Genomic DNA, 12,599 nt, shown 5'->3' on the forward strand with positions numbered 1-12,599 from the left:
AGGGTGCAGAGGAGGTTTACCAGGATGTTGCCTGGTATGGAGGGAAGGTCCTATGAGGAGAGACTGAAGGATTTGGGGTTGTTTTCGTTAGAAAGAAGGCGGCTAAGAGGGGACCTTATTGAAACATATAAGATGATTAGAGGTTTAGATAGGGTGGACAGTGATAGCCTTTTTCCTCGGATGGAGAAAGCTAGCACGAGGGGGCATAGCTTTAAATTAAGGGGTGGTAGATATAGGACGGATGTCAGAGGTAGGTTCTTTACCCAGAGGGTGGTGAGGGATTGGAATGCCCTGCCTGCTGCAGTTGTAGATGCGCCTAGTTTGGGGGTGTTTAAGAGATCCGTGGATAGGTTTATGGATGGAAAGGGATTGGTTTAGGTTAGAGGGTCATTGCTTTTTTAATTTGTCGGCGCAACATCGTGGGCCGAAGGGCCTGTTCTGCGCTGTAACGTTCTATGTTCTACATATTGCTTGCACCTACCCAACTTCACAATGACTCACTACACCTGCAAGTATGCATACTAACTGTAAACCATCCAATTATACCTAACTATATCTCACAACTATCAACTTACTCCTCCCGTTGAACCTCAGAGCCTCCTAGGAATGCATATCAACACACACACACACACTTCAAACTCATGCACACCTTACGCATACATATATACTCACACCCACTCACTTGCACACATGTCCTCACAGCCCTCACTCACATATATTACCCACATACCCATCCACTCAAATCCTTTCACCCACATTGATCCCAGCCTCTTCAGGACTTGTTGTGTTTAAGATGTGGAGAGTGACAGACTGTAGGGCTGCTCCTGGGGTATCAGCTGGTATCTACAGGAACAGTCAGTTAAGTTGGAGTTAATGCATAGAGTTGTGATCCATAGGTAGCCATGTGCAAGTAAGCACAGACCTTGACAAACACTTCACCCTGGGCTGAACGCCTTCTGTTTCCTGGGCATGATGAAGTTCATTTACAAGCTGTGACTTCACATTGTTTCTCTGTGACAATCGGACCTTGCTGTTGGACACAGGTACAAAGCTGTTGAATTCTCGGCACACCGAATCTTCATTCAATTTGAACATTTGCCTAAAGAAAAAGAAAGATACTGATTACAATTGCCTTCTCATGTACACGCATTTCCCATGGACGCTCTCCCCATGTGCAATCCCCCACCATGTACGTGCTGTCCCCATGTACACACTTTGCCCTGTATATTCCTCTCACATGTAAACTCCTTCCCCCAGTTCATTCATTCCCAGTGTACGCTCATTTCCACATATACTGCTTCTTATATACCATTCTCATGTACTTATACACCTCTGTGTACATTCCTTCCATGCTCACGCTTCCTCGTTAAAGTCTTGGTCTAAATATGGATGTAAGAGCTGTATTTGAGAGGTGGGGTGAGAATGATAGTCCTTCACATTAAAACAGAATTAGGAATCCTGAACAAAACTGTAGGCAATGGAGGGAAATAAAAAAACAAAATCTCTCCAGTAGCTGGAAACCCCCCAGTACAAAGAAAGATGGTTGTTGTTGTAGGTCGACCATCTCCATCCCAGGACATCGCTGCAGGAGCTCCTCAAGATAGTGTCTGAGGTCTATCATGCATTTTCACCAATGACATTACCTCCATCATCAGGTCAGAATGGACTGTTCACTGCTGATTGTACAGGGTTCAGTCCTAATCACAATCCCTGAGAAGCTGAAACCCTCAATGCTCCCATGCAGCACAACCGGGACAGAATTCAGGCCGTGCTGTTAATACCCTCCCATTCATTTCACTCAGGCTCCAGGCAAGAAAAATTCAAGCATGTCCCCCAGACACTCAACAGCATTATCATCACTGAATATTCACCATTAGTATTCTGGGATGTCGCATTTAATCTCTCCATATTCCTTTGCTAACTCTGTGTTCTCACAAATTGAATTTGGCCACAGTACACTCTGTTCCTTCATTATATTCATTGATCTAGATCGTAAATAGCTGAGACCCCAGCATCAATCCCTGTGGCATTCCACTAGTTACAGTTTGATAACTTGAAAATTACTTATTAATCCTAACCCCTTGTGTCCTGTTAATTAAACAATTCTCCTAACCACACTAATATCATCAGCTCCTTAGTAACCTCTTACGTTGCCCCTTATCAAAAGATTTTTGGAAATCCCTTTGTCCACTTGACTTGTTCCATCCTCAAAGAATTCAAGTAAAATTACCCAACACCACTTCCTTTTCACAAAACCATGTTGACTTTGCCTGATTGTTTGTATTATAGTTTTCCAACTGCCCTGCTGCTACTCATTATTAGTGATTGCCACATTTTTCCAATGACTGGTGTCAGGGTAATTGACCTGTAATTTCCTGCTTTCTGTCTCCCTTCTTTCTTGAATTGAGAAGTTACATCTGCAATTCTCTAATCCTGGGACCTTTGCAGAATCTGGGGAATTGGGGAAGATTATAACCATTGCACCCTCTATCTCTGCAGCCACTTTTTTCTGATCTGAGGATACAGGCCTTTAGGTCCAGGGGAACTGTCAGCCTTTAGTCCCATTAGCTTTCCTGATAGTTTTCTCTTCAATGTTTGTTTTAAATTCCTCCTTCCATAGTACCCTTAATCATCCACTTTTATCTGGATGTTTTTTGTGCGTCCTACTGTCAAAATCCCTGCTATTTCTTTATTAATTCCCGAGTCTGATCCCCCAAGGGATCAATATTTCCATTAGCTACTCTCTTCCTTTTTATTTACTTATTGAAGCTCTGACAGATTGTTTCTATATTTCTTATTGATTTATTTCTCACATTTTGTTTAGTCATTCTTTGCTGGATTCTAAAATGTTTCCAAACTGGCGCTGATCCTCTGAGCATTGTTTCCCTTTTCTTTCAATTTAACACCATCATTTACTTCCTTAGTTGGATATGGATGTTGTACCCTTGTTATTCAATTTCCTAATCGGGATGGGGCAGCGGGATGGATTCTCTGGCCTCTCCGTGGCATCTTTCTTACAGCAAGAGACAGCGCAGCATTTGTCGGCTTCTGGTCCCATCGCTGTCAATGGGATTTCCCAATGACTGTACCCCAAGCTGCCAGAAAACCTGTGGCAAGAGTGCGCTATCGGCAGGACCAGAAGATCCTGCCGGCATGAACAGTCGGAGAATTCCAGACCAGGGGCCCGATTTTTACCATTTTCATTCTAAAGTGCTGAATCTGGGCGCAATTCAGATCTGATTTGGAAATCTGTTCTCGGGCGCCCCCACACGCACTTAGCCTGAAAAAAAAAAGGGGTCTGAATTGTGGGCTCAGCGCACACAAAATGATCGGAGCTCTGAACTGTGAGAAAAGAATTTTGAAAGTTGTCCCGCTGCCACACTGCTCCCAGGCTGCAAAAAGCAGATAAAGCGATCCAGGAGTTACAGTCCCCACAGCTATCATGCCTACCCCTACAACATATTCAGCCTCCAAGCCCCCTCTACCCAGACCGATCGTGACCCTCTGCCCCTTTTCCTCCTCACTGATCGCTTGAAGAGTAATAGGTGGACTCCCCTGCCCTGCCCCCGTCCCTGCCAGAGATCAATCTGGCCTCCCCCCCACCTCCCCAGTCCCCCAGTATATTTCATACTCACAGCCGAGTACTTTAGTACTTTGACAGTTTCATTAATTAGGTGCAAATGCGCTATTATAGCTGTGGAATCCCTTCTCTCTGCTGCCTGTACTTGCAAAATCCACTGAGGTACGTATCCAGGCCTTTATTGAAATTGCGTAATAGCCGTTTCTTGATTCAGCAATCTTTGCAATTGTGTTTAGCAACAGCCGATGTTTAGCAACAGCCAACTCACAGTAAATTCCAAGAGTTACATTTCCAAGCTTAGAAGATAATTTGGGAAATGGTAATAAGATAATTTCTACTTCTTCTGAAGTTGCTGGTGTAGGGGGAAAAGAAACAACATTCATGGCAAGTGAAGGATAATCTAAGTAGCATTTATAACAGGAATGATCAAACTTAGAAATGTGATGGGAAAGAATTAACTCCTCCCCCACCCCCAACCAGAGATGATTGGGCCTCCACCCCCCACCTTCCCCACCAGACAACAATCAGCCTCCATCCCCCCGCCTCCCCCCTACCCCCACCAGAGAATGATCTGACCAGCCTCCCCTTGCTTCCCCCTCTCCAACTCCCCCCCACCAGACAACAATCTGGCCTCCCTCTGCCCTCCCTCCCACCCCACCAGACAACGATCTGGCCTCCCTCCTCCCTCCCCCGCCAGCCACCACAGATACATCTGACCCATCTCCTCCTCCTCCTCTTCCCCCGCCCTTTCCCCCACCAGAAAAAAAATCAGACCTCCCTTCTTCCACCTCCCCCTCCCACCAGAGGGTTCCCAACCCCCAAACCATGCCCCCCACCACCTCCGATCTGAGTCAGAAAACAGCTGGAAGCTCTGAATTTACTCTTCAGAAGCTGGAGCGCCCAAAACAGAGCTTTGCTGAGCAAGTCTGTTTGACGCCCAATCTAGACACATGCTCACGATGGTAAAGAGGAAATGCTGATAAAGTTGGCCGGGCAGTTCATTAAATCAATTTAAACACGTGGCCATTTTTGGCCTTGGTAAAGTGGGCACCTTGGCCTCGCCTGACTTTAACCATGCCCGAGTAAAAGTGTGACACAATGGTAAAATCTGGCCCCAGGTTAATAATTATCTCTCAGTTCTATTAGCTTCAATTTTAGCTTATGAGGGAATTTTTCAACTGATTTCTGAAGGTCCGTACACCTTCCATGTCAGTTGGTGAGTTCACCTTTGTCACTTCAAAAAAGTCCCACCAGAATTGGGAATCAATAAATGTAAAAGTGAATTGCCGGCATGGATGTGGTGGTTGCCATCTTTGTGGTTTGGCACAATGTGGACATATCTCAACTCCCACGCATTTCCACAAAGCCTGCTTCATCCCCTGCACCTCGTTATAAGGTACCAGGAAATAAAACATTCATTTGTGGGGTGAAAAATTGAAGCTGTTTACTAATGCAAGTGTAGCGTGCCACCGTGGCTGGGGGTTTGCCGAAATAATGTAGAAGCAAGATTTTGGATCATAAAAAATGGGGTAGTGTTATACAAGCAAGTTCACTTATTGGTCATGCTTGACAGTAAATAACATCCATTCACCTGTTCACCTGCTTTAGCCATCTCTTCAAAAATTTCAATCAACTTTATCACACATGAAGCTACATTTTAGAAATTTAGGCTGGCTGTCTCTGGTCAACTGAAAATTTACAAGATGTTCAGTCACTACATCTTGAATAATTCCCAAATAGATGTTAGAATTCCCCGAGTTTCCTAATTCTTAATTAGCACAATGATGTACATGATTTTAAGTATAAAAAAAAGTATATAAAAAAAATTTCTACCAATTGATTCACCACTACTCAGTGACTGTAGTGGAAGTAGGCTGCAGTTGATCTCTCCTCCAGCAAAGCCGCCATACAGTGCTGTGAATGATTCCTCCTCTCTGTCCCCCTCCAACCCACGGTCTTTGTGGCATTTGTTGGAATGGACAAAATTTAAGGTGTACATATATTGAAATCTGTCATGAGTAACCATGACCTTGTACAGTTTGTTTGATTGGCTTGGGGAATGAATTCCCAAATCTGTTTCAGCCTTTCCTGGGATTAGTGTTATTCATGTACAATACGGATTTGCAGAAATCTGCAACAGGTAGGGAGAACACAGATGGGACTGGAAGCCTTTTGTATTTAATATGAAATGGTGTTTAACGTCTTGTCCAAAACTTGTTCCTGAAACACTGTTTACACAGAAGGTCTACCAAAAGACAGCTATATTAGGTTGGGCAACATTTCAAGAATGGGAACCACTGGAGGATCCTCAACACAGAGATGCTTAGGACAAGAATCTGAGGAAGATGAAGGAAGACATATTTGGACAAGGTCAGGGGTTATCTGTCACAGAGAGGGCTACAGGTGACTGAGGCAGATGGGCTAGTTTAGAACCAATGACAGTGGAGTGAGGTCGCCCGTGCAGTTGTTGTTGCTGAGCTAATGGACAGGAATTTAGAAGCAGTTGTGTGAGGAGGGGCATGTGAGGTCAGCTCACCAAAGCCATCTCACAAATGGGCAACTGGCCTTGGAATAATGTAAAGTTGCAGCTCTGCGACCATTCAATATACTGAAGTGTGGAAAGCTGATTTAATGGCAGGCTTTCGAAAGGATTGTCCCACTGTGGAGCAGAGTGAGATCTTTCAGTGTGGAGCTCATGAGAGGTGATATCCAGGGTAGCTGCTGTTGAGTGGGGAAATTAATAAAATGAGAGAGATCACTCTCTCCAAATGCTTCTTACCCATCCTCCAGCCTCAGTTATCCGTTCCTGCAGCTCGCTATTGATGAAGCTCTGCATGGCTATTTTAATCTCTCTACATAGAGCCGGCATCTTCTTAGCAACATACGTTCCCAGTGAAACAGAGACCTTCAGTAGATTCAGCTCAATAGAAAGGTTTCCATCGGCCCTCTCTTTGCAGAATTGATTCACCGTATCAGAAAAAAGTTCACATGCCTTAACAGAGAGAGAGGAGAAAAATCACTTAACAGTCTCCCAGAAATCTTATCCTCTTCTTTTAGCTCCATTCACTTCTTGTGCACCATCCCCAACCTTATCCAGAACCCATACAGTCTTCCTATGTAAGCTGGATTAGCCCCACACCAGGAGGGACCCAGCACACCTCACACAGTTTACTGACTTCCTACCCTTACACAGCCAGTTGTGATTTTATTAACAAAACCCCGTTGTTAGCTTCCCCCAATTTCTCTGGCAAGAGGAGAGCAAAGGTTGTACCTCAAAGTGGTGGAGCCTGAGGACAGCTGGGTTCCGGCCCCCTCATGGTCCCTTGTCGCTGAGTTTATGGCAGCAAATGTGGTGGATTTCTGGGCCTTGCTGCCATGTACAGAGTGTCTGTGTTACACCAGAACAATTCCTGTCAGAGTGTTGAGAGGGAGAACTGGCCAACTTATCATAACCGTCAACCTAGCCTAACAGTAAAGAGGCCAGTTCCCATTTTATTGTGACAATAGCACTGCTGCCTCACAGTTCTGGGGACCAGAGTTCAATTCCCAGCTTGAGTCACTGTATGGAGTTTGCACATTCACCCCTGTCTGCATGGGTTTCCTCCAGGTTCTCTGGTTTCCTCCCACAGTCCAAAGATGTGCGGGTTAGGTGGATTGGCATGCTAAATTGTCCCTTAGTATCTGGGGACTAGCTTGGGGTTATGGGGTAGAGCCTGGATGGGATTGTGGTCAGTGCAGACTCAATGGGCTGAATGGCCTCCTTCTGCACTGTAAGGATTCTATTTCACCATTGTCACCCCCTCCAGCAGCGCCTATTGATTCACAGGAGCTGCTAACTTGGCCGTTGGAACAATTCCATTATATACCGTTACCTGAGCAGTCGCTTGCTGAGCTGCCACTCTCTGGAAATCTCTTGTGAAGGAATCCATATACTCCTGGTCTATCAGATCTCCAAGCTGACGCAGACGTTGACCCACAGCTTTGAGAGCTTCACTATCTACAGAACAAAATCAAATCAGCACACGTTACAAACTGGGAGGAGAAATAACAGTGGAAGCTTGACCAGAATTAATGGGACCTCTTGCCTTTTTAAATAACTCTCTGTCTGAAGTACCATCTTTAACAATCCTTGCAGCTTTCATTGTTTCCCAACAATTTCCCCTCTGAGTAGGCCTACTGCTATACCCAGTGAAAATATCCAGTAAATATACCCAGTGAATAATCTCAACAATATACCCAGTGATATCTCCAATATCATACCCAGCGAATATACTCACTATCATATCCAATGAAAATACCCAGTAAATATATCCAGTGAAAATACCCAATATCATACCCAGTGAATATTCCAAATATCATATCCAGTGAAAACACCCAGTAAATATACCTAAGGCACACAGCAGCCTAAATGTTACTATCTGTGATGAGAGGAATGCAGCATGACCTCACTCCCATCTATCTTGGAGTACCCTTGTCCGCTCTTTCGCTTAGTATCAGTTCCTCTGAAAGAGTACAGAAAAGACTAAGACACGAGTGAACATTACGCACAAGCCGACTGACAGAGGCTGGAGTGCAAAAACCAAAAGGTTTTTGTTTTGCAAGGAGGAAGTTGAAACCTGGGCTTCAGTGCAGCAAAGGCCCAGCCCCTGACTCGAAGCTGATTTTACTTCTGGAGGCCCTGGTTTTACACTGCCTGAGGTAGGGCAGTCATTTTAAAGTCTGTGTCGGGCAGAGGCATTGAAGGTCAAGTTTCTTGTTCCATGGCTTGTTTGGGTGAACAATACAGGGTGTAGCATTCGCTGTTCAGGAACCTGACTCGGCAATCTTCTAATTCACTCTGGAGCTCCCAAATCTGGCTAAATGCTGCAGCAGGTGAGGTTGCGAGGTCATCTTCAAGTCAGTGAAAGAGCCCAGCCAGTCATCTAAAGCCCCCATCATTCAAATACTTTAGGGATGTCTCAACACGTCTCTGGAGAGACCGCACCTTTTCACCAACTCATGGACACCAACTAAAATGGGAGAAGGAGTTATATCTTAAAGGGATTTTAGTCACTAAAAGGAAGTAGTCTAGTGTTTGTTTTCACTTTGGCCTAAAGCAGACTCAGGAACACAGCCCTCCAACTTTCTGTTTGTGTTCATACGCTCTCATGTGCTTAAGATTAATAAATGAATCCACAACCAGTGCATTCACACAATTCAGGTACCACACATACAGACACTCTTGGGAGAGGTAAGATCAAAGTGGAAGAGAGAACTAGCGCACAAACCTCTGACCAACTGATCCAGCTGTGCCAGCAGCACCAGCCCACACCTGGTAGACAATGTATTGGACTTAACAGGTTAACAACCTTACCAGAATCCATTGAATAGAAATGGAGCAAATCATGATCAAAACTGAGAGACTGGTGAATATTATCTCATTTCAATTTATTCAATATTTCTTTTATATTTATAGAGTTATTTTGTTTTGCAAGTTATACCTATTAAGAATGCACAATGCTGCACATGTTTCATACAGAATTTGTATATTTTTTTTTCTGGATTAGAAATGTCTGAAGGAACCTAACACTGGCACTAACATTGATGAATATGCTTCACTGAAAGTTGCTTCACTGAAAGTTGAGATTTTCAAGGATGATTTTAAATGAGGACTTGTTGTATTTCCTGTCAATCTTTTACGATGTTGTTACTAATGAATTGTGCCTGATTGCACAGTACAAGGTCTAAGTTAGCTTTATCTTGAGTTGGTTTCGCAATACATTGTTCCAGGAAAGTATGAACCATTCTCTGAAAAGGCCAAGCAAACGCCTAGATGTACAGAAACTGTAAATCAACATTGGCCCAGACACCAGTCAACCCAGTGAGAGTCCTGCTCACTAACATCTGAGGCTTGTGTTACTATTTGGACAGCCGTCCCACACACTAGCCCAACATGGACAACTCGTAGAACCAGACAATTCCCAGACACCACCATTACCATTCCTGGATATGCCCTGTCCCACTGGCAAGACAGACCCAGCAGAGGTGGCGGCACAGTGTTATACAGTCAGAGGGGAGTTGCCCTAGGAGTCCTCAACACTGACTCCAGACCCCATGAAGTCTCAGGGCACCTGGTCAAACATGGACAAGGAAACCTCCTGCTGATTACCACATACCGTCCCCCTCAGCTGATGAATCAATGCTGTTCCATGCTGAACACCACTTGTGGTCAGAATTTACTCTGACTGGGGTCTTTAATATCCATCACTAAGCGTGGCTTGGTAACATCATTACTGACTGTGGTGGTCAAGTCCTGATGAACATATCAACCAGACTGGGCTTGTGGAAGTTGGCGAGGGAATCATGAAAAGGGTTAAGCCTACATGACCTTTCTTTTAACAAACTGCCTGTCACAGATTTATCTGTCCATGACTGTATTAAAGTTTATTTATTAATCACAAATAAGGCTTACATTAACACTGCAATGAAATTACTGTGAAATTCCCCTAGTCACCGCACTCCGGCACCTGTTCGGGTCAATGCACCTAACCAGCACGTCTTTTAAACCAGAGCACCCGGAGAAAACCCATGCAGACATGGGGAGAATATGCAAACTCCACACATAGTGACCCAAGCCGGGAATCAAACCTGGGTCCCTGGCACTGTGAGTCAGCAGTGCTAACCACTGTGCCATCATGCTGCCCTGCATGGGGACTGACTACTGCACAGTCTTTGTGGAGACAAAGTCACATTGAGGGATCCTTCATTGTGTTGTGTGACACGATCACCATTCTAAATGGAATAGATTAAGACCAGGGCTGGGACTCTACCAAAAAAATTTTAACTGCCGAATTTATGTAAAAACTGGAGTAAATCCTGTTGATTTTTTACAGTGGGATTTTCAAAATGAACCTTCCACACTCTGGGTATCACAGAGAGATTCACGTTGAAAATCTGTTGGAGGCAGGGCCTATTCCCGCTGGAGAGGCCGGCAGCATAGCGTTGAGTGGGCCACTGCGCATGCGTCGATCTGTCAGTGCCGAGATCAGCCCATGCGCTCCCGATCACTGGCTAGCCCCGTGACCCTGCACTGCTGACCATGCGAACCCCCCTCCCTGCCGCTACCCCCATCGAACCCCCTCCCCCCACGGCCCAATCGCTGGACTCCTGGACATCTCGGGCCAGCCCCAATGTCCCGCCAGTCCTGATCTCCCTGACCATCACCCCTGCAATCCTGACCCCCCCGGACCCTGATTAACCGCTTCCTTCCCTCTGCCACTGATCCCAACTGCAGAGTGGCAGTAGGATGGCCCACCACCCATCAATCTCCCTGTGTAGGCCCCCACAATAGGCCCTGCCCCCTTTGGCTCCACCCCCTGGGAATGCCCAATGCCTGGCGGGCAGTGCCATGGAGCCCCTTGGGGTTTGCCTCTTGCGCAGTGCCAGGGGGCTAAGCTGGCCTAACCCAAACGCACGCAACACGAGCCCCAGGCCAGCGGCAGTCCCCAACCTGAGGACCCCCAGACTGCAGGAGCCGACAAAACAGCTGCACCAATGTAAGACCCCCACCACATCCGGCATAGCAGCGGCTGATATGCACCCAGGGGGTAGGCAGTATTCACCGCCTCATTGTCCAACACTGCTCCTGCACCAAACCACACTGTTAAAGAGCAGTGCTGGTAGGCACTGGTGAGACATCACACTGGAGAGGTGGGAAGTATCCGGGAGGGAGTAGCTGGGTGCTGAACTCACTAGTGATATGGAAATCCAGTCAATCTCATGCTAATAATCTTTGCGCCCTTTCACACCACTTGAGGGGGGGCGGGGGCAGTGGGAGACAGCAGATTTTTCTCTTTATTCCAGCTCACCGTGTGGAAGTGATGAGTTGGTAAAATCATGCCCAAGGCATTTGTAACAATTGGAGTACCAAGTGGAAAATCCACCTAAGATCCACACTCTCACTAAGGTCAAGTCTTTAGATGTTTTAAAACCAGAAATCTAATGAGCAATGATGGCTGTAATTTCCGGCTGTTTCCACTGATGGCGAACCCCTGCCACAAGTTTTCTGGAGCATGAGGGTGTGAACAATGGAAAATGACAGCGGCGGGAGCCGAATATTCCGCTGCCAGCCAATAGCAGGCTGCCCCCGCTGCCCCCGGGAGGGGTATGTGGATAATAGACTGACAGTCAGATTACTGCATTAACTCAGATCAATGTCCACAATACAGGGCAGTGGGTCTTCTGCGAGAAGTGACCCAGCTGGTGACCCGATCCGATGGGACATGTTACACAGGGTTTGTGAGTGGGCACTAGCTGATTAACCTGGGCCTCAGTGTTCTCCACAGCCAAAAAAGCTTCTCAATTGGCTGGACAAAATTCCAGGGAGGAAGGGACGGATCTGGCAGAAATGAAATGTGTTGGTCTTTGAACATCTAGCTTTCTTCAGCGCACTTCTGCATTCTGCACCATCCAAATCTAACCATCCTGGTAGCTGTGGTCTCCCCAGCATCAAATGCTAGCACATGGCTGTTTGAAGCTGATCTTGACTGTACTACATCCTACCTTCTACAGGATCCTCCATGCAGCGAAAGCCGATGTCAAGATCATCTTCATCTTGCAACAGAAGATTCACCAGATACTCTGTTTGTTCCTCAAACAGCTTTTGTGTTGCCATTTTAGAAGCAGGAAGCTGTAGTGCGAAATGTTTCCCCTGTTATAGCTCACTCTTTTCAGAGTTGCCGCCCTGTGGTTGGAGGACTGTTCTCTCTTACTCCTCCCCTACATTATTGTTTTCTTTCACTTTCAGTAGGCAGAGACATGCCAATAGGCAGGCAGACAGGATAAGGTTTGATTGTTGCAACATATTGATGAGATACTGACCTTTAATTTACCTGTTATTACAGAAATTAGCATGTATCAATGTCATTTCCCCAACCTGTACCAGGTTCTTGACAGGCTAGCTTGAGTATCCTAGCTTCTATAATTCCTTACCCTCTCACAGATCCTTACCCTAGCTCCTATAATTCCTTACAATCTCATG

The 12,599-nt window shown here is 45.8% G+C and overlaps 1 protein-coding gene across 1 annotated transcript; it reads right to left on the reverse strand.

Moving 5' to 3' along the window:
* Positions 1-317: 317 nt before the first annotated feature.
* Positions 318-12,260, reverse strand: LOC145356937 (bcl-2-like protein 15). Its single transcript, XM_080209948.1, has 4 exons — positions 12,122-12,260; positions 7,453-7,577; positions 6,360-6,572; positions 318-1,099 (listed from the first exon to the last, which is right to left on the reverse strand). Exons 1-4 carry the CDS (start codon positions 12,231-12,233, stop codon positions 1,079-1,081), a joined length of 471 nt encoding a protein of 156 aa, XP_080066074.1. The 5' UTR covers positions 12,234-12,260; the 3' UTR covers positions 318-1,078.
* Between the last annotated feature and the right edge of the window lie 339 nt (positions 12,261-12,599).

This window comes from Carcharhinus amblyrhynchos, chromosome 22, assembly GCF_965287045.1.
Source record: "Carcharhinus amblyrhynchos chromosome 22, sCarAmb.v2.hapA, whole genome shotgun sequence".
Lineage (NCBI taxonomy): Eukaryota > Metazoa > Chordata > Chondrichthyes > Carcharhiniformes > Carcharhinidae > Carcharhinus > Carcharhinus amblyrhynchos.